We start from the raw sequence: 23,375 nt of genomic DNA, 5'->3' as shown, positions 1-23,375 counted from the left end.
AAAAAATTACACAAAGTTCCCCTCTTCACTTTTTCTTCCTGCAAAAAAGACGTCATCAATTTCATAGAGTGCAAAATTTAAAATAAAAACATACTTCATTGAGAAACAAATACACATATCTTCCTTAAAGCAGTCGTGATGATTTTACTCTGAATCCCCACTCAGGTTTTTAGTGAGTGCTTTGCGCTGATTGCACCTTAAAGTAACTGCAGCAAAAAATAATCCGCTTCAATTATGGCGCAGGATTACACTGGGCGGGCAACAGTTACCCGTCCGACCAACCAGATTTTAATTTCAAAATGTTTGTTTTTCATTGGTCAAGAGTCACCCCATTGGCGCCACGTTTCGCTGCCTATCGCTCCGTTTATTGGTTGGATCTGACATCAATCACTGTCGTCACCTCATCAGGGTTAGGTTGTCTTCTGAGGCAGCGCGTCGTTTGGTTTCTGTAAATCACTGCGACGCCATTTTTAATGATTATAATCAGCGCGCAGGGTGTGTGGGGAGGGATTTCCTTCTGCTTCCTCACTCAGTAATACACGCCTCAGTCTGGTGGCGCACTTCCCGATCTTTGAAACCGGCACTAGCGACGCTTCAACTCCACAAAGTAGCTCAAGGCGAACAGTTAAGTTTCTTTTAAGAATAAAGCCTGAGGATTTCAAAAGAATTGAGTCGAAACCATGGCAGAGGAATGGCAGTCTCCCTCCGTCACGTCCTCCGTTCGTTTAGACGACATTTTAGAAGATTCTCCCCACGAAGGTGCAGAGAAAGCATCGGACGGCTCGGATCCTCTCAAGCCCGGAGCCGGGGACGCACCCATATTTCCACCTGCGGTCTCCGCGCCCCCGCCAGTCCCGGCTTCCAGAGCCTTTGAGCAGACAGAAAGCACCGACATCGGCGGCGTTGCATTGGGAGACGATGATTCGCTGACTCCTCCGCCTCTGCCCGCCAGAAGCCGACCTGAACCGGACTCCACTTCCGAGGCGACCCCTGCTGCAGCCGCCGAGTCCGGCAGGACCCGCCCAGAGTCAGTCGGTAAGTGTTCAGATTGCCAATCCCCGGCCCCGTAACCAAGGTACACTCGGCTCGACTGCTCGGAAGAGGATGGAGCTCCAAAATAAAATCGCCTAATTTAATGTTAAACCCTGCAGAAAGGAGATTTTTGTACGCTGAATTGACATTTGAAAATAAGTTATACCTTCCGCACTTCGTTTCCGCCAGAAATTTGAGACCAGACGCATCGCGTTTATTATATTTTTGTTTTTTTTTATATTCAGATTGTATCGATTTTAAGGTAACTGACAAAAGAGCCAGAGGGGATCGGAGATTTTTTTGTATGCAGTGAGTTATCTGGAATGCATCGCTGAAAGGGTGGAAGCAGATTCCGTAGCAACTTTAAAAGGGAAATTGGATAAATATTGGTGGGGAAAACTTTGCAGGGCTGTGGGGGTGAGTGTGACTGGATAGCTCATTCAAAGAGCAGGCGCAATGGGCCGAATGGCCGCCTTATTCTATCGATTTCAAGTGTTGTGGCTGTGGTGAATGAAGTCTGAGTTTAAAATTTTGGAAGGGTGAGGTAACCGCTTAGCGCGCTTCGCTCGGTGGGTGCAGTTGGTTGGATAACATGGAGAGGAAATGAGCCGTCGTTGCCGGAGCCGCTGTAGGTTCATTCCCGTTCTCATTGACTGCACCTAGCGCCCCCGGTCTCCACGCTTGAACTCTGGGCAGCTGATTGACACTGCTCTGACCATTCAGAAACCCGAGCCGGCGGACGGCTGCACCAATCACTCTGCGCTCGGGGCGGGACTGCGGGCACATTATGGGCTCCGCGCTGAGCTCAAGACTCGGCCTTTGAAACTGAGGAATGATGCCATATTTCTCTGCGCGCAACCGCATTAACACAAAGGGCGAGTCACTTTTCGTTTCACTGCTCCCGAAATGCTTTTCCCAGTAAATAAAACGTGGGAAAGAAGTGGTTTATTCATCTGTCGGCTGTTAACTGCCGAGGTCACTGCAGAAATATCTTGCTCTCTCGATTATCTCAAAGGCATGGGAGCAGCGACTCCAACTGACTACAAACCAAAGTACTGGCTGACGGCATCTCCGTGCCAGATTGCGAAAGGTTGATTGAGCACTGATGCCGAATAAAAAATACTCTTCTTTACCTCAGTATTAACGAAATTAATATAAATAAAGGGGAATGCTTAAAAAAACCGCAACAGAAACAACAATGCGAGAACAGTGGACGTTTTGGTCTGGGTCCTTTCGTAACTGAAAAATGATTAAAAAAAAGTAGGGGCACTGAAGAAAGGCAAATGAAAATTGATGAATTCGGTCCCTCATTTTATCCTTGGGCGTGTGTCATTGTCTTAGTTGTTCAGGCTTCTTTGTTTCACTCATGACAATTTTTCTTTCCCTGATGTAAAGATCACGTTAGTAGTCTAACCATCTCTTGTATTTCTTTTAAAAATGTTACAGTCCATTCCACTAATTTATTTTCTTTGCTTTTATCCTCTTCCCAGCTCCCTTTTTCATATTCTGTTAAAGTGCACACTTTCAATTTTCCATTCTGCAGAACAGTTTGAAGTCGACTTCTCCACATATGCTGACTTGTGTTTCCATAAGTTTTTGTTTCTTGAAATTATTCATTTTGAAATTTAAAGATGCATATACATTACACATTTAAAAGGCACTGATATTGACATTTCCTACAGCAATTATAGAAACATAGAAAATAGGTGCAGGAGTAGGCCATTCAGCCCTTCGAGCCTGCACCACCATTCAATAAGATCATGGCAGATCATTCACCTCAGTACCCCTTTCCTGCATTCTCTCCATACCCCTTGATCCCTTTAGCCATAAAGGCCATATCTAACTCCCTCTTGAATATATCCAATGAACTGGAATCAACAACTCTCTGCGGTAGGGGATTCCACAGGTTAACAACTGAGTGAAGAAGTTTCTCCTCTCAGTCCTAAATGGTTTACTGCATAATGAAAAAAGTTCAAGTCCATGTATAAGATTCATTGAAGGCAGTTTATTTTAACAGTTTATGGTAAATTTGGTGTTCTTTACCAAATAACATTTGGGCAACTTGAGATTGCAAAATGTTTAGAAAAAAATCAGTTGTGCTTTTGATCTGATCATTAAAATATTGGAATATAGATTTCTGTTCTGCAAGACTGTATCAAAGGTTATATTGAGTTTTTGCTCACTTTATTTATAGCAAATGAGTGATCCAGCAGGGTTTTCTGGCTTGTAATCAATAGTAGGAATTTGAAATGATCACCACCTTTCTGACATTGTGGAAAACATGTCTGTTCAGTTGAATATGTTGCAGTTTCAAGATGTAGGCATTTGTATTGTAATTCTGTAAAGAATCAAGAGAGAAACATTAACTTGGTCATTAAGTAGGCAATATTGTGGAATTTTTTTTAAAAAAGCTTTGATTTTGAATTGGATTAATATAGCCACTTCTCATGTAAAATAATGTGTCTCAGCCTTTCACAGGTGAACACTTTAGCCAGAAGGGGAGGAACTGGGATGGGAAGTTAGATGAGTGTGGGAGGTTGCCAAATTTGAGGTAGAGTTGTAGTGACTAATGGCTAGCACTAGTCAATCTCTGGTGTTACTCATGGTACTCTGGCGCATGGTTGTGATGTTTAGCTGCTACCCTTGCATGTCCATTTTAAGCCACTGCTCAAATGGCAGAGCAAAGTGATAGAAGGTGTCATCGACACTGCTATCAAGCAGCTCTTGCTCACGGATGTGTTCGCCAGGACCACTAGGCCCCAGACTTCATTATAGCCTCGGTCAAAACATGGACAAAAGAGCTGAATTCCAGCGATGTAATGAGAATGACTGCCCTTGACATCAAGACAGCATTTGACAGTGTGGCATCACGGAGCCCTAGTAAAATTGAAGTCGGTGGGAATCTAGGGGAAAACTCTCCTTCCTTTGTGCTAGGTAGGACTCCAGCCAGATGATTGTTGGAGCCAACCATCTTTAGCTGCTTCATCAATGACCTTCCCTCCATAAGGTCAGAAGTGGGGATGTTCGCTGATTATTTCAGTGTTTCTTCTGACTTGACTTGCCCAGCAGGAGTTGACAATCCTGCTGGTTCAAAATCCAGATCCATACAATGCAGCTTGCTGAACCAATGAATTTCAAGACTAAGTGACAGTTTAAAAATTTCACAATTTTCCTTGCATTCCCATCTACTGTCTCCACATTTGTCTGTTAAGACAATTTGCTTCTTGTGTGCAACTCCTCAGATGATAAAGCAATCTGTGCCCTCATGCAGCAAGACCTGGACAACATTTGGGCATATGCTGATGAGTGGCAAGTAACATTCATGCCGCACAAGTGCTCCTCCTGCTCACCTGCCCTCAGTTTCATGTACTTGGTGGCTCTGCTCAGTTGCCCTGCCTCCCTCTAACCCCACCAGATTTTAAGGCTGCTGGCAGGGCATGTGCTGGTGCCTTCATTCTGCCTCTGCCTCTCCCATCCTAACTTGCTGCTAGTCAACCATACATTCTCATCTGCCAATGCTCGGCCCCTGTTCTGTAAGTCGGTGCTTCTGCCGTCTGTTTTGGGCTGTGATTATTCCCACCCTACTGATTGATTACTGCGCTGGTGTGTTAAATGCATTTCACCCATTTTTTTTTTGCTTGGTCCCTCACAGTTTAGAATTTGCACAGACTAATCTCAACTACCAGTGGCCCTTTCTTGGCTCTGCCAGTTCATTCTTGAACATGTAGATTCCCTTGCCAGAAGCTTCAGTGGCCTGTTCGGCTGGTGCCAGAAAAGCAGATAGTTAGCCTATTTTGCATATTTTGACCACTTTTTAACGGGGATCTAATGAGACAGTGAATAAATCTTATTCTAAGCAGATAAACATCTCAATGATGCTTCAGACACCAAGCTATCCATGAGCAACACCCCAGGAGATCAAATAGTATGCAAAACAAGCCTACAGCCACACTGGATAAGATTAAAGTTTAAATGCTTGAACTGTGGGCAATGCCACAGTCATCAGATGGCTAAACTTTAGAATTCCTTGTGGTGAAAGTACTATTAAAAATATAGAATATTATAAAACTATATTTTAATTATGCTAAGGAGCATGAGTAACAAAATGCCACTTGAAATTGTATATGCTTAAACCTTTCATTAGGAAACAGCCCTGCTTCAGTGTTGGTGAATAATTGACATTACTCAAAGTATAACATGCTTTTTAAAAAAATATATCTTTGGGAAAACATCCTTTTGATACACTTCTAGAATTGGTGATTGCAAAGGCTTATATGATTTGCAAGTACAGTTCAAAGTTCAGTTGCCTAAATGAAGGAAGGTAAGACATGGAATGTGATTTTCAGCTAATATCTATCATGTCAGAATAAATCTGGCAACCATGGTATGCTACAAACCTTTGTTTTACAATAAATGCTGTTTGGGCAGAATTTGGAGCTTTTGATTTTAATGTTAAACTGGTTTTAAATCTCAATATACTTTTGAACATGTTTTAACTAAACCATTGCTTGCAGATGTGATCTAGTACATCTGCATTACAATAACATTGGGAATGACTCCTCATAATTTCTTGGCAACTGGGTTGGCGGGGCAATTACTGGAAGTGATGAAATTATTGCAGGATTGGATAAGATAATGCACGAAGGAAAATGTTTTGAGGAAACTAGTCTTATTTCTTGTGATCGCTACTGTGATATTGAATTCTGTGGTGTACAGTATTCCTGTGATTATTCAAAATTTGCAGATGACACCAAATTTGGGGGGTGTAGTTAAGAGGACTGCGACAAAAAACTTGCAGAATGGGTGTATAATTGGCAAGTGAACTTCAATATGGATAAGTGAGAGGTGGTACATTTTGGTAGGAAGAATGAGGCCACATACTCAGAAAATAAGTATCAATGGGTCAAGGACCAGTGGGATCTGGGTACAAATACACATTAAAAGTAGCTGTGCAGGTTAATGAGGCCATTTTTAGAAAAAAGCAAACTAAGCACGGGTTTGTTTCTACAGGGATAGAATTGAAAAGCAGAAGTTTATATTAAACTTCTAATAATCCTTGGTTAGGTTACACTTGGAGTTTTGTGAACAGTTCTGGTCTCAATAAAAAGGACATAGGCACTGGAGAAGAAAAAAAATATTTACTAGAATGATACCAGAACTGAGGCTATATCAGGAAAGATTGAATAGGCTGGGGCTCTTTTCTCAATTAAAAAAAAAGTTGTCTGAGGGTGACCTGATTGGGGGTCTTTAATATTCTGAAAGTGTTTGACAGGGTAGATGTAGAGAAGATATTTCCACTTGCAGGGGATATCAGAACTAAGGGCCATAAATAAAGATAATGACAGGGAATTCAGAAGAAATGTCTTTACCTAGAGAGTGGTTAAAATGTGGAACTTGCTACCCACCTCAATAAATAGTTAAGGCGATTAGCATAGATGCATTTAAGGGGAAGCTAGATAAAGACATAAAGGAAAAAGGAGTAGAGGATATGTCGGTGGGAGGAGGCTCGTGGAGCATAAACACTGTTGGGCAGAATGGCCTGTTTCTGTGCTGTAAATACTATGTAATGCTGGTACAACGTCTGAAATCTGGAAACCTCGGGACCGAGTCCGTGCTGGTTTTTGGGTTTTGCCAGATTTCAGACAAGAAAATCGATAGTCTGAAATCCGGAAACTTCTGGACCGAATCGGACCTCGCGGTGGCATTCCTTGCCGCCTGCTGATCCTCCACTTGCTGATTCCCGCCGCCTGCGGCCCCCCGGCATTGCGTTTTTACCCTGTTTCCTTGTCCCTCGCTACCTGATGTCGCCATCTTGGCTGCCTCAAAAATTTCCAGTTTTTGGGATTTGGGGTGGTGTACTTGTACTACTATCTAATGGTTGTGAAAATAGACACTTGTGATAATGCACTCTTTTTTTTTCTCAATGTTTAGCTTTTGGTGTGGTTTGGAACTAACTACCACTTTATTCCCATGCTCTGCTTGCAGGTTACACTTTCCTAGAGCAGCAGCTAGATCCAAAAGGTAACAAGCTGTGAAGTATCTGTTGCAAACAACCCAAGATCAGCAATGGGTTGCTCGCTGTTGATTTAAAAAAAATTGTTTTGCTGATTGGTATTTTTAAAGCGGTTTCAGTCCTTAATCATGACCATCAATCTTGCTAATCAGTGATTTTTTTTGGGTTGGGAGAGGAAGATAAATGTTTATATATTCATGTGATGCAAGAGCAGTTTATATTATGAAATAAGTAAATACAGTTGCTTATTTAAATCCCATTTCCCCAAACACATTTGCTGATCATAAAACACATCACTATTGTATCTCAAATTGTTTTAAAGAAAACATACAATGTACATGTTAATGAAGCCAAGAATATTTTATGGGGGTCTGTGCAACAGAATTGAACTTGTCATATGTTTGGTTCACTGGCAGAAATAAAAATCTCCTAGACCTCCTGTGAAATTAAGATTGGTTAATATTCTGTAATGTTTATTTCTAGTATATTTAGTTGCGCACTGAAGAAACCTTCAGATACTAAACCGCCTTCTACAAGTGATACTTTTGGGCATAGTTATGCTGGCTATTGGACATAAGTATGTCATAGAACTACAATTTTGTTTTAAGTGGCCTTGTGTTCAAGCGTGACTTAATTAATGGTTTTGAAACGTAAAACATTATGCCTTTCTACAAGAGCACCTGGGTATTTCTCTCAATCATTCTCTGCTCAAAAATTTCTAAAGCAGTAGTTTGTGACTAGACTGAAGTTTTTGTAACAGTTACACTGTTTGAGATTTTCATATTCTATCCATTTATTCTTCCAATTCTCCATGCCCCCCCCCTCCTTTTGTGAGGGTGTCATGGGTGATGGGTGCCCCCTGTTGCCATACCCAGGTGGCCATTCATGTATGAGTTCATTTGAGTGTGGGAGCATAGTAACTAAGCTCAATCCTGTGCTTCATTGGCATCCATGTACACCAGGGAACTAATGAAGGTCAGCAAGGATGGGGTGATGGATGAATTGGACTTGGTCTGGGGCAGAAAGAAAGACTTGCATATATATATAACACCTTTTGTGACCTCGGGATGTCCCAAAGATCTTTGCAGCAAAATACTTTTGAAGTATATTCGCTGTTGTAATGTAGGAATATGCATACAGCATGTTCCACAAAAAACAACAAAATAAATTACCAGATCATCTGTTTTCGGTGATGGTTGAGGGATAAATGTTGGCCAGGACACTTTGAGCTCCCCTGCTCTTCGACAGGAGTAGGAACTTCTACCTGATTTGTTTTCTCCAGTCTGCAGATAGTTAAATGTCACAACAAAGACAATTGTGACATTTTTTGCCTGCAATGTATTTTAATTTTTGGATTACAGCCGGGAAATAAAAGGTAGGGCTAACTATACTGAAGATAATTGGGAATATGAAAACTGGATATAAAAAATGCTCATGGATAATAGAAAAGGAAATAAGAACTTGTTAAAAATATATAAAAAGTAAAAGAATAATTAGAAGGTAGGACTGCATGCATGGTGAAGTTATTAAATAGATTTTTTGAGCCTGGAAGTGAGAATGTAGGTATACTAGAGGAATAATTATGAAATAATTATTCGAGATAACTTAATAGAACCGATGACGTGCACTCTAGGATGTTGAAAGTCAGAGGCTCTAGCTGCAATTTTTAAATAATCCTTAAATATGCAAATTACACTTGGTCAGGGTATAATACCTTTTATTCAAGAAGGGAGAAAAGAATAAACCAGGTAATTTGACCAGCTTAAACAAACTCTCAAATTTGTTCGAGTTAAATTAGCATTAGCACATGTGCCAGGCATGATCATTGCAAACAAAAGAACGTCTAACTACCTTCCCATGACATTCAAGGGCATTCCATTATTGAAATCCCCACCATCAACATCCTGGGAGTCACCATTGATACGAAACTTAACTGAACCAGCCCCATAAATACTGTGGCTACAAGAGCAAGTCAGTGTCTCGCCTCCTGACTCCCAAAAGCCTTTCCGCCATCTACAAGGCACAAGTCAGGACTATGATGGAATACTTTCCACTTGCCTGGATGAGTGCAGTTCTGACAACATTCAAGAAGCTCGACACCATCCAGGACAAAGCAACCCACTTGATTGTTTAAGGTGGTGGATGGGGTACCATTCAGGCCTAGAAATTGGAGAGTTGGAAACCTGCCGGTAGCATTGACAGCCAAGGATAACAACTGCTGGCCGAGAGCACAGTACTGGCATTTTGGTACTGCCTGTTCATAATCATCGTTGTGGTGATTTTTCTAGTACAATGCTCTTTTTTTTTTTGCAGCTCTAATCTCTGAAGGAGGCCAAAGGGTCGCCTGTCTTCCATTTGCAGTGTAGGGGAACGGGGAAGAATGGAGCGACCCGAACAGTTGCTGTACATATATCAAAAATATTAGTTGCCACCTGATGTTTGCATTTTTTTTTGATTAGTTTATGACCTGTATGTGGGCAAGTGATCTTGTCTTCAATTGTTGCAATGGAGTTCACCCATTAATTTACTGACCCACAAACACTTGGCTCCTGGAAAACTGCCAGAAAATGCACCCTCTTCTCTTTCCCCCCCCCCCCCCCAAAGTCACTGAAGTGCAAAAAAGAACTATGGCAAAGGTGGTTGTGGCATCCATCCTCGTGTTTTCTCTAGCCACCTGCAACAGACCCAGTCTGGCAGCTTTGTCCTTCAGGACTCAGCCAGTTTGGTCAGAAGTGGTGCTACCGAGCCACTCTTGGTGGTTGATGTCCCCTATCCAGAGTACATTCTGTGCCCTGGCTACCCTCTGTGCTTCCTCTTCATCGGCTGAGGGATACTAGGTGGTAATCAGCAGGAGGTTGCTTGAAGCCACAAGACTTTGTGGGGTCCAGAGTCAACGTTGAGAACTTCCCGGGCCACTCCCTCACTCCTGTCTACCACTATGCCGCTGCCTCCTCTGATGGGTCTGTCCTGCTGGCAGGACACCCAGGGATGATGATGGAGTCTGGAACAGATGGGTTTTTATGGCAGTTTGGTAGTTTCATGGTCACCTTTACTGATTCTAGCTATTACAGATTTTTTTAATTAACTGAAAATAAATTCCCTGGCTGCCATGGATTTGAACACTCTCCTCTTGATCATTAGTCCAGGCCTCTGGATTACTAGCCCAGTAACATAACCACTATGCTACCGTAACCCTGAGACTCTTGAGACTGGCTAGAAATAGCATGCTCTGACTATGATTTTCCAAAATTGTGCCAAAGAACTGAAAGGTGGTTAATGTGATGGGGATTAATGACAATTATAAGCCAGTTATCTTTGCTGTAGTTATTGACACTTGAGCAAAGGATGACATTACCCCAAGTATTTGGAGAAGTGGGAATTAATTGGGGCTATTGGTATGAATTTCTAAAATACACATTGTGCTTAACCAACCTTGTACAATCGTTGAAGAAATCTAGATAAAGTAACTGCAGTGCAGATTGCATCTGGATTTTTAAAAAGCGATTGATTAAGTACTGCATATTGTGGCGAAGACAATGGCATATGAAATTAAAGGGACCATGGATAAGAGATGGTTCAAGGACGTAAAGCAAACGGAGTTAAAGGAGATTTCCTAAACTGGAAAGATGAGTGGTGGTATCCTGTAGGGATCTATGTTGGGGCTGCTCTTGTTTATTAAATAGGTAAATGACCTGGACTTGGGAATTGAGGAAACTTATCAATTTTCTGATGAAATAGTGAAGGACTGCAGGGAAGCATTGATAGGCTAGCAGGATTGGCAGGTACAGTGCAATGTAGAAAATTGAAATCATACATTTTGAAATAGAGAAATGATGTACACCTTAAATGGAATAGTGGAGTAGACTTGATGTGCAGATATACAGGTTATTAAAGGTGGCAGTGCAAGTATACAACAAAATCCTTGGTTTTGTATCTAGGGGCATATAATACAAAATCAAGGAGGTAATAAACCAATACAAAACTCTGTGGTAGTTGAAGTATTCTGTACCATTTTGGATACTCTAAGAAGGATATAAGAAGCACATATGGTGGTTAGAATGTGGAGCATAACACATAGGAGCAGGAGTAGGCCATTTGGCTCCTTGAGCCTGCTCTGCCATTTAACAAGATCATGGCTGCTCTGATCTTGTGTGTAGCTCCACTGCCCTGTCTGCTCCCCAGAACTTCACTCTCATCGTTCAAAAATCTGTATCTCCACCTTTAAATATATTCAGTGACCCAGCCTCCACAGCTCTCTGGGGCAGAGAATTCCACAGATTTACACCCTCAGAAGAAATTCCTCCTCATCTCCAGTTCTAAATGGGAGACCCCTTATTCTTAAACTATGCCCCCTAGTTCTAGATTTCCCCCACGAGTGGAACATCCCCTCTACTTCTACCTTGTCAAGCCCCCTCAGTATCTTGTATGTTTCAATAAGATCATTTCTCATTCATCTAAACTACAATGAGTATAAGCTCAACCTTTCTTCACATGACAACCCTTTCATCTTGGGAATCAACCTCCTGAGCCTTCTCTGAATTGCCTCCAATGCAAGTATATCCCTCCTTAAATAAGGAGACCAAAACTGTATGCAGTACTCTAGATGTTGTCTTACTAATATCCTGTACAGTTATAGTAGGACTTCCCTACTTTTCTACTCCACCCCCCTTGCAATAAAGGCTACCATTCCATTTGCCTTCCTGATTACTTGCTGTACCTGCATACTAACTTTGTGTTTCATGCACAAGGAGCCCCCCAGTCCCTTTGTACTACAGCATTTTGTAATCTCTCTCTCCATTTAAATAATTTGCTTTATTTTTCTGCCGAAAGGGATAACCTCACACTTTCCCACATTATACTCCCATCTGCCAAGTGTCTGCCACTTAGCCTGTCTATATCTCTTTGTAGATTCTTTGTGTTCTCCTTGTTTTCCCACCCATCTTTGTATCATCAGCAAACATGGCTACATTACACTTGGTCCCTTCATCCAAGTCATTAATATAGATTGTAAATAATTGAGGCCCCAGCACCGATCTCTGTGGTACCCCACTAATTAGTTTGCTAATTGGAAAATTACCCATTTATCCCAACCCCGTGAACATTTATCTTGTGCAGCAACCTCTTATGTGGCACCTTATCGAATGTCTTCTGGAAATCCAAATACACTGCAAACACTGGTTCTCTCTTATCCAACCTGATTGTTGCATCCTCAAAGAACTCCAGCAAATTTATCAAGCATGATTTCTCTTTCATAAAACTATGTTGAATCTGCTTGATTGAATCATGCTTTTCCAAATGTCCTGCTACTGCTTCCTTTAATAATGGACTTCAGCATTTTCCCAATGGCAGATGTTAGGCTAACTGGTCTATAGTTTCCTGTTTTCCGTCTCCCTCCTTTTTTAAATAGGGGTGTTACATTTGTGGTTTTCCAATCCCCTGGAATCTCTCCAGAATCCAGGAAATTTTGGTAGATTACAACCAATGCATCCACTACCTCTGCAGCCACTTCTTGCAAGACCCTAGGATGCAGGCCATCAGGTCCAGGGGACTTGTCCACCTTTTAGTCTCATTATTTTACCGAGTACTTTTTATTTCGTGATTGTTTTAAGTTCCCCCTCCCTATAGCCCCTTGATCCATTATTGGGATGTTTTTAGTGTCTTGAAGATCGATACAAAATATTTGTTCAAAGTCTCTGCCATTATTAATTCCCCAGTCTCATCCTGTAAGATACCAATGTTTACTTTAGCTAACCTCTACCGTTTTATATACCTGTAGAAGCTATCTTGTTTTTATATTTCTTACTCATAATCCATCTTCTCTCTTTAGTCTTTTGGTTTTAAAAAATCCCAATCCTCTGGCCTCCCACTCATCTTGGCAACATTGTATGCCATTGTTTTCAATTTGATACCATCCTTTACTTAGCCATAGATGGTTCTCCCTTCTCAATCTTTCCTTGCTGGAATATATTTTTGTTGAGTTATGAAATATCTCCTTAAATGTAGAATTCTCTGCCAGAAGCTTTGAAGCAGACTCCATAAATATTGTTAGTTGATGTTTCGTTTCTTTTTTGCCCTCGTTCTTTTTCTCACCTGTGTTGTGTCTGTTTAAAAAATCATGAGAATGTGCACATTTCCTATTCAGTAACTGTGCTTCCCATGTGACTATTTTGAGCCATGTTTTTTGTCAACTTAATTTAAATGGCTAATGTAAGCATTTATATTGAAAATCTGTATGTAAACATTGGCAGTGATGGAGTAATAGGCCTCCTGCCAGTTGTTTGCATCTCTAGCTGCAGCTGCTGGTCCTTTACTAGCTATTGTTCAAAGTGTCCTTGTAGGTGTGCTGCAACCTCCTGCTTTTGACCTTCAAAACGTTGCCTGTATGTTTCCAAACTTGTCATAGCTATAGTTTTTGTTTGTACTTGAAGTTGTCTGGTGCTGTGATTTATATAAAAAAAAAATGATGCTTGCCTGTCTGTCCTGCTTTGTGGCTCCATCAGGTCTCTACCATAGTTCCTCCTGTATTGATTTTCATTTGAGCGTTCAAGGCCTCGCTCTGAATTCCCTTCGGCTCTGCTTTTCAAACCCTTTGCGTCCTCTTAAAACCCTTTTTGTGCCTATTTTTCATATCTCTGCCCTATTCTTTTAACCACTTTTTTGGGCAATTCATAGTCCTCCATCTTTTTGCACCAATTGTTTTTTCCTGGTCTCATTGCTTTTATTAAGTCCTTTTCTGTGCTATGGTTGGTTGCTTTCTATTTTTATGCTCAGTTGCTTTTCTTCCCAAAAGCCTCTTTCTCTTTTCCCTCCCCCCACTACCTTTTTATGTTCCCCACTGTTTTCCCCAATCCTGATCCCCAATTTTTTCTCTCCTAAAGGCCGCTTCCCCACTTTATAAAGAAAAATTGATTACATTCTCAAAGCCAACCCATTTAGAGGAAGAAAACATGACAGTAAATGGATTCACAAATTAAGTGAAATAAAGAGCAAAAATGACCTGTACACACCTTGCAGGGAGAAAGAAGGGCTCACTGGGATGAATATAAGAAAATACAGAAACTCATTAAAATGGCGATCAGCAATGTTCCCCCCAAGATGTGCGGCCGTGCAGCAATCGGGAGGTCCTGCGCTGGCCGCTCACAAGCTGGTAGAGATCCTGTATAACAGCAAATTTAAAGGGACTGTGCGCACACACATTAAAGGGAACATTGGTGATAAGAGGGGCAAAACATGTGTTGGAAAATGTCAAAACAACTGAGGCTATTCTTAACAGTAAAGGATTATTCAGATCACAAGAAGATAGTTGACGAAGAGGTGGAAATAAAAAAGGTGCAAATAGGCTCAACTGAGGATATAATATTCTCAATGACTATTACTTATAAGTATTCACACTGAAAGACTTGAGCAACATGCCCTCTCCAGACAGATTCCAAATAAAATCAACATTGTGATGGAAGTCCTAGCTAAGCTAAATGGGTTCAAAACCAATGTATCTCCAAGGATAGATGGAATTTATCCGAATGCTGAGACTAGGGAGGAGAGCTGTTGCACTGGCGATCATTAGGAAGTCGTCAGTGGACATTGAAAGACTTGCATTTATATAGCGCCTTTCACAACCAGCCTTTCTCAAGTGCTTTACAAAGTACTTTTTTTGAAGTGTAGTCACTGTTGTAATGTAGGATTGGGAAGTATCAGGAGATTGGAAACTCCACTGTTGCCAAACCTGATCTCCCAGTGCAATTTAAGGGAGTTTATTAACTGTTCACAGAATAATGGACAGTCGTGGAATTTGATCTCCAGACCACCAGTTTGAAAAAAATCCCAGAATAACACGCAGATTTTGACCTTTGTCCGTGATGCTATCCCCTACATGTCACAAATATCCTAATTGTTACAAATCAGCATATACTCTTGACTCATCATGAGCAAAGCCATGGGTGCACATGCACTGATTGAGGAAACCTGCTACAAGAGATGATGGCGGTTTGGAGGGGGGGGGAGGAAATTGAGCAATTTGAATAGTCATCGTGGTTGCCAGTTATTCATTCATTCCTACCTGTCTAGTGAATTCAGCTGATTTTTATTTGATTGTCAGTGGAATGTTTGAGCTAATTATCATGGTTAACGTGTAGTTAACTATCCCTGGCTTCTTTTCTCCAATACCAACAGCCATCTTGAGCCCCTGCCCCCTCCACTCTTGCCTCCAACAACAACAAATGTGAGGAGCTCATGGACTGTCACCAAGATTGAGGCCATCCATTCACCTGCCTCTGCTGCATCCTTCCCTTGCCCGCCTTAGCCCTTAACATCTTTCATTAGTTTCTGTCCTATCTCCCCTCATACCCTCTTTGAACTCATTTTTCCTGTTTTATTGACCTTATTCCCATTAACCACCAAACTTCCCTTATGTTTGATATAAACTTTTCTCAAGGTACTGTCCCCCTCCCTTTTTAAAATCCGATGTTATCACCCACCTCCTTTATATAAAAAAAAACGCCCTTGACTCTTCTGTCCTTGCAAACTACTGCCCCATCTCAAACCCATGTTCTCGCTAAAGTCCTTGAACACATTGCCCCTCAAATCTGTGCCCATCTTACCCGCAACTCCATATTTGAACTACACCACCTGTCACAACACTGGAACTGCTCTAATCAAAGTCGCAAACATTCTGTCTGTGAACATAGTGCACTATCCCTCCTCATCCTTCTCGACCCCTCTCTTTAATACTACACCCTCCTCCAACAACTCTCCTCCATTGTTCAACTGAGTGTGACTGTCCTCACCTGGTTTCAGTCTTGCCTATTCAGTCGTAGCCAGGAAATCTCCTGTTTACCCTCAACCTCTTCGTCCTTGCAAATTAACCTCCCTTTCCTCAAGTCCTTTAACTTCTTGTCCCAAATCTGTGCCCATCTTTCCCACAATTCCATGTTTGAATCTCTCCAATCTGTCTGCCACAGTACCGAAACGACTCATCAAAGTCACAAATGACATCCTGTGACTGTGACAACGGCAAACTATCCCTCCTTATCCTTGATTTGTCTGCAACCTTTGACACAGTTGACCGCTCTCTATCCTTTTCTAACGTCTCTCCACCATCGTCCAACTGGGTGGGACTGCACTCGTCTGGTTCCATTCTTATCTAAATCGTAGCCAGAGAATCACCTGCAACGGCTTCTCTTCCCATCCTGAAATTGTTGCCTCTGGTGGTTCCTGAAGGATCTATCTTTGGTCCCCTTAGTATTTCTCATCTACATGTTGCCCCTTGGCAATATCATCTGAAAATAGTGTCAGTTTCCGCATATATGCTGATGACATCCAACTCTACCTCACTACCACTTCTGACCCCTCTACAGCCTCTAAATTGTCAGACTGCTTGTCCGACATCCAGTTCTGGATGAGCAGAAATTTTCTGCAGTTGAATACTGGAAGACCGAAGCCATTGTTTTCGACTCCTGCCACTGACTCCATCCCTCTCCCCAGCTTCTGTCGGAGACTGAACCGGACTCTTTGCAACCATGGTGTCATAGTTGACCCTGAAATGAGCTTTTGACCACATCTGCAGCATAACTAAGATTGTCTATTTCCACCTCTAACAACGCCTCTCTCTGCTCTTGCCTCTCCTGCTGCTGAAGCCCTCATCCATGCCTTTGTTACCTGTAGACTCGACTATTCCAACGCACTCCTGCCTGGCCTCTCACATTCTACCCCATGTAAACTGGAGGTGATCCAAAACTCAGCTTCCCTACCAAGTCACCCCTGTGCTTGCTGACCTGCACTGGCTCCCAGTTAAGCAACATCTTGATTTCAAAATTCTCACCCATGTTTTCAAATCCCTCCATGGCCTCGCCCCTCCCTATCTCTGTACTCGTAATCCCCTGAGATGTCTGCACTCCTCTAATTCTGCTTACATGAGCATCCCTGATTATAATCGCCCAACCATTGGTGGCTGTGCCTTCTGGTGCCTAGGCCCTAAGCTGTGGAACTCCCTGCCTAAACCTCTACCTCTACCTCCTCCTTCAAGACTCCTTAAAGCCTATCTCTGACCAAGCTTTTGGTCACCTGCCCTGATTTCTCCTTATGTGCCTCAGTGTCAAACTTTTTATCTCTTAATATACCCGTGAAACACCTTGGGATATTTCACTACATTAAAGGTGCTATATAAATACAAGTTGTTGCAATGGTGTTTTCTCTGGAATACTCCAGGGATCTATCCTGGCCCCCTCCTATTCTTCACCTACATGCTGCCCCTCAGCGACATCATCCAAAAACACATCTGTTTTCACATGTACATTGATGAGACACTGCTCTATCTCATCACCACCACCACCTTTCAACCCCTCCTTGTGGTGTCCCCAAACTCCTGGATGAGTCAAAATTTCCTTCAATTAGATACTTGGAGGATTGAGGCCATTGTCTTGGGCATCTGCCGCCAACCTTATTCCCGGAGGCTCGGACTAAACCAGACTGTTTGTAACCTAGGCATCTTATTTGACGCAGAGATGAGCTTCTGACCCCATATCCTATCACAAAGACTAACTATTTCCATCTTCATAACATTGACTATCTCTGCTCCTGCTTCAGCTTATCTGCTCCAGAATCGACTACTCCAATGCTCCCCTGGCTGGCCTCAAATCCTCCATCCTCCATAAACTCTACCTTGTCCTAAACTCTGCTGCCATATCCTAACCAAGCCCCCTTTTAGTCACCCCTCCTAATATCTCCTTCTGTGGCTGTGTAAATTTTTGGTTTGGCTGTGCTCTTGTGAAATATCGTAGGACATTTTACTAAGTTAAAGGTGTGTTTTAAATAGCTCAAATATCTGCAATTTGTTCACGTGCTTTGAAGATGCGCGATAGATGCAAGACTTTATTATGCAGGTATAGTTATTGAGTGTCAATATCAAAAGTAGTTGTGAAAAGGCCTATTTTCTAGTGCTACTTGATTTTGAACAAAGGCAACTTATCTGTGGCTCAATTGTCATGGTGGACTCTAGAATGTAGAAAAGTACCTTTTGTGACGGAAGCAGTTGAAGTAAACTTTCTAGTTTTAAAAGATCATCATAAATCTCTGGTCAAAAAGTAGTGCCATAAATAGAATCATATTAATTGTCACATTAATATCCCGGAGAACAAAATCAATTTGCATTCTACCGGTATATGCTGAGCCACATAGTGTCTTGCAAATGTTCTAATTTGCAATTGGAGTTAATTTTGCTTGTTTTAAATACAAACTTAAAAGTAGTTTCCACTCACCCTAAACTTCTCTAATGGGGGGGAATTTGGTACTACCTGTATCTCTTTCTGAAGTTGGACTGACTTGTTCACAAGTTAAATTTTAAGATGCCAACTAACATTTTTGAAATACAACTGATTTAAACTGTTAATTTTTTTTTGTCACCTCGATCTTGAGTTCTTATGTTTATAGTGATTGTAGAATGAATTCAGTTTGGATTTCAAACTTTTATGACTAGCTTTGAATTATCCCTACCAGTTCTAATGAAGTTGTGCTTGCATCATTTTTAGCCTTTTGATGAAATTTACAGAATACCACTCCTGCTTAATTAACCATCCTTTTTCTGTGGTTCTCTTTGCACAAATCTTCTGCACTCTCTTAGTAAGTTCTGAGTGGTTTCTTACACTTGGAATTAATGAACAGGTAGGCAGAAAATTAATTGATAAAATACTAAAATAAGGCAAAACAACATGTAGAAAAATGCTGACTGTCAAAATGCAAAATCTCAACCTGCAAGCTTTTTGATTTTTAAATTTTCTTCCTTTCTCTTCCCCTCCTCCCTCCTCATCCAGAAGGCATTGACTGTTACTGGGGTATGGTTCTATGGTGCTGGATGCCCTCTGGTACCGTGCCCCAAGTGCCCATTCTTTGTGTGAGCCTACCTGGTGAGTGTTGCAAGGCCATTTTACAGAGAGATCGCAGCCAAGTCTGATATCTACACACAGACTTTCCACCAAAAATTTAATAGTAAAGAGCTGGGAACCTGTCCGATTTTTCTTTCCCTCCTGCCGCCCCCTCAAAAAATCAGACTCCAGGATATGCCATGTACTATATATTCTCAAACTATTTCCATTGGCTTAATTTAAAATTTGATGTGATTTGTGAAAAGTTGTATGCACTGGTCCTTTTCAGGTGAGCAATATCCAAGTATTGAGGTTGTCCGACACTAGTACTCAGGCAAGAAGACTACTAAAATAGCAGAGTATAAATCAATTGCATGGTCACCTGCCTAATTTTGATATTTAAGATCAAAATGTTGCTTGAGAAAAAAATTGTTTTAAATAATTCACTGGATGGGTCTGGATTTAAAGGACTTGGTGTTTGGACCGTCTGTGATTTAGTTATATTGCTTGCCCCTGCTTAGGTCCTGTCATATTTGTTTTTCAGACGAATCCTTTTTTTCTCCTTCCGTTGCACCTGAATGTGTGATGCAGTCCTCTGCAGGCAAGTCCCTTCAGCTTTCCTTTTGTTCGTATCTGCATCTTGTAACTCTAGTCAGTTGCTTGTAAATTTTACTTTTGATTTACATTGGTCACTTTTTATGGGCTTAATTACTTGCTGATTTTTTAGTTTTCTTCCTATTTCGAAGTCTTTTTGCATTGGAATCTTGCTTTAGTACAGAGTGTGACTTACAAAGCAGATTAATTGTGAAATTTTGATGGTTCAGAAGTAAAGTTTGTGTAAAGCCACATAGATCATGATATGGATCCTTGGTCTATGCTGAGTTTCCTGATCTCAACGGGCAACTATTGAGATGTTTTCATTGGGCTAGGGAAGGGGGTCATTTTCCTAAGCTCCTGATTGCTATGCAGCAACTCCCATTGGAAGTGTACTTGTACAAAAACAGAGTCTATTGTGAGGTCTTCCATAGACTGAGAGCCTGGCAGTACTGGCCATTTGAACATGATATTAGAGGGTGACTGTTGCCCATTGAGAGTCAACATTCTCAGCAGGGGGAAAATACATAAGTTCAATTGCTGCATATTAAATTATTAACATGTCACACTCTTGTACTTGGCAGCAATTTGTACCATTTTCTTGCATTAGTTTGTCCTGTTTGTTGCTTTTTATAGAAGAATGCTGACTTCTATAATATACTTTTTAATGTTTCTACTTTAGTCTTTATCTTATCCATTCTTTATATACTATAATACCTCTTCCTCTTTGTCCCATCCCTATTTTTATTTGACCAAATTCTGTAGTTACACTATCCCTTTTCTAGATCCAGAAAAACTACTTTAATAATCCACAAATGTGAGGCAATATTAGCATTTAAGGACCACTCTGCCATGCCTTAATGATTTTTTGTTCTAGGGATGTAACTTCACTGCCCAGACCGTTTCACATTACGAAGTTTTAAAAAAATCACACTTGTAAAATATTTTATTCACAACAAACATGGTAAATAACCAGAAGCCCCAATAGACAGTGTTTTTCATCTGGGAGCTTGACTAATTTGAATTCTAGTGCTAGTTTACCCTATTTATGGAGAGAAAACCTGGCCAGAAAGAGGATGCATACTTCAGGCATATAAAATTGGTGTGTGGATCAAGGAGGGGCTGAGCTGTATCCATTGAAATGTTTGAAGAATGGTGTGATCTGCTCACTCAATTTTGTTTTGGGAGAGGAAGAGAAATTAAGATAGTTTGAAGCTAGAGCGAAAAGAACCTTTGCCATTAAAAACAAATAGCCTGAAAGTTGTTTACCAACACACTAAATAAATGTGGGGTTATGTGGATGTGTGGTTTAGCAACATTGGTGGTAACTATCAGCATAACTGAGCCAAGGAATGTCTACATATGTTAAGTTGCTAGGAAAAGGACACCTGGTCCAGTGACTTGAAAACTAAGGTGTAATTTTTTTGTGTATTAATACTGGACTAATATTCAGAAGAAATTAGTTTTGACTTTGTGAAAACATGCTTGCAAAGCATGGTTAAATTAACATGCTTAGTTTGAGTTATGACATACACAAGGCAGCATTTCCCCATAAGTTTTAATTAGTTATTACTGTATTGAAGTGCAGCTTTGACTATCTGCAGTCAGGTAAAGTATCTGTCGAGTGTGCATTAAATTGAGGAAAATTACCAATCCTGATTTTCTAATTAAACATAATCATTTCTCTTAGAATATTTCAGTACTTTTAAATTGTTGACTATTTGTATGCTCAACAAGTAAGTGATGATTCTAGAAATTGTGTAGAATTACATAAATATTTTCCACTAGTAATCTAGTGCTCACATCCAAGCACTTTCGGGGATGACGCTCTCTCTTCTGCCCCAATAATGTGCTTAAACCCCAGCCTGAGAAGAGCACCTCCCAATTCTATTCCCTACCCACCCTAAACCAACTATTTTTCTTGTCTCTCCATTAGACTTGACAATTTAAAATAAATTGATGTTTTGATGAAGTTCTAATTAAATGTGACAGCGTAATCTTAATTTCACAGAAAAATTGTCCAATGTCAAATATTGGATGTTCAGAATTTAAAATTCATTTTTGTTTGACCTCCCATATATAATTGAATACCCAGAGTCCAATGGGGGCAAATACTTGGCCTTTGTTTGTTTCTTCAACAATTTTCTCCCTAGGTTGTGGTTTTGAGTGGGTGGCTTTTTAAAAATTCTTGCCTGGGAGCTGGGCACTGCTGGCAAGGCCAGCATTTATTGCCTATCCCTAAAAGCGTGAGAGAAGGTGATGGTGAACCACTTTCTTGAACTGCTGCAGTCCATGTGGTGAAGGTACTCTCATATATTCTGAGTCTAAATAATAAATGTTGGCAAAATATTTGACTGACTGGAGAAGGCAGGTGAAGCGGAGTGGAAATTGGAAACTAACATGAGCCTGTTCCTCCCTCATGACGTTTGCAGGTATATTTTTTGCAGTAGGGTCATTAGGTAGCTGTTGTGTACCTAAATCTTGGAAGATTTCTTTATTGCTTTCCTCCCTCATTCGTTCCCTAAAAACAAGTCTGGGTCTCGAGGACAATTGTAATGTCCCTGACCCACCTGCAATCAAATGTCTTTCCTCCAACTCGTCCGATTAAATCCCTTGGACCTGATGGTTTTGAAAGAGGTGGCTATAGAGATAGTGGATGCATTGGTTGTCATTTTCCAGAATTCCATAGATTCCAGAAAGGTTCCCACGGAGTGGAAGGTAGCAAACGTAACCCTGCTATTTAAGTAAGAAAGGAGGGAGAAAGAAAATGTGGAACTACGAAATTACTAAATGAGCACTAATCATTTTCTTACTCTGGTATTGAATGGTATTTGAGTGGCTATCATGCCTTGAGGATGAACAGTCTTCATTAAAACTAGAAGAGCTTGTGTGCTCTCTAAAGGGCCCCAATGTCTTTCATTTCTTTGCTCAGACCTCGACAAGGCTGAGCCACTGCTGCCATTTTGGAATATTCCAGATTACACTCTCAACCTGCATTCAATTATCTTTCTTACCTTGGAATGGTATGTAGATTCCTCCGAGGAATGAGAAATAATTGCTCAGTATCATGAAAGGCAATTTTTGTTTAGGAGACCAACTTGCTGCAACGAAGTTAAAATTAGTATATTCCACACAACTGCAATGCCAGCAGACAACACACACATCGTGAACTTTTTAATGTTTCTACTTTAGTCTTTATCTTATCCATTCTTTATATACTATAATACCTCTTCCTCCTTGTCCCATCCCTATTTTTATTTGACCAAATTCTGTAGTTACACTATCCCTTTTCTAGATCCAGAAAAACTACTTTAATATTCCACAAATGTGAGGCAATATTAGCATTTAAGGACCACTCTGCCATGCCTTAATGATTTTTTGTTCTCTGGATGTAACTTCACTGCCCAGACCATTCCACATTACGAAGTTTAAAAAAAAATCACACTTGTAAAAAATTTTATTCACAACAAACATGGTAAATAACCAGAAGCCCCAATAGACAGTGTTTTTCATCTGGGAGTTGACTAGTTTGAATTCTAGTGCTGTCTTGGGTTTACCCTATTTATGGAGAGAGACCTCACAACTTGCATTCCTACCGAGCTTTGTATCAGAGAACTTGGATTTGTTTACATTTGATCCCCTCATCCAAATCATTGATATAGATTGTGAATAGTTGCAGCCCAAGCACTGATCCTTGGGGCACCCTGCTCGTTACAGCCTGCGAACCCGAAAATGATCTGTTTATTCCTACTCTTTTCTGTCCGTTAACCAATCCTCAATACATGCTACTATACTGCCCTGTCCCATGAGCCCAAATTTTGTTAATTTCTGTCTCCCCCTCCCCCCTCGCCCTTCCTCTCCCTCTCCTTCTCCCCCTCCCC

The 23,375-nt window shown here is 41.0% G+C and overlaps 1 protein-coding gene across 6 annotated transcripts in view; it reads left to right on the top strand.

The window, feature by feature from the left end:
* Nucleotides 1–447: 447 nt before the first annotated feature.
* Nucleotides 448–23,375, top strand: part of rtn4a (reticulon 4a) — a 105,225-nt gene continuing 82,297 nt past the window's right edge. Inside the window, exons 1-3 of one of the 6 annotated variants that reach the window (XM_070889562.1) lie at nucleotides 448–1,035; nucleotides 7,018–7,053; nucleotides 19,445–19,501. In XM_070889562.1, the coding sequence (XP_070745663.1) occupies nucleotides 681–1,035; nucleotides 7,018–7,053; nucleotides 19,445–19,501 (448 nt within the window). In that variant the 5' untranslated portion in view covers nucleotides 448–680. The remainder of the gene's footprint in view (nucleotides 1,036–7,017; nucleotides 7,054–19,444; nucleotides 19,502–23,375) is intronic. The other 5 variants (XM_070889564.1, XM_070889563.1, XM_070889567.1 and 2 more) reach the window with 5 other exon arrangements.

Source organism: Pristiophorus japonicus, chromosome 9 (genome assembly GCF_044704955.1).
Source record: "Pristiophorus japonicus isolate sPriJap1 chromosome 9, sPriJap1.hap1, whole genome shotgun sequence".
NCBI lineage: Eukaryota > Metazoa > Chordata > Chondrichthyes > Pristiophoridae > Pristiophorus > Pristiophorus japonicus.
This window is presented reverse-complemented; position numbering and strand designations above follow the sequence as displayed.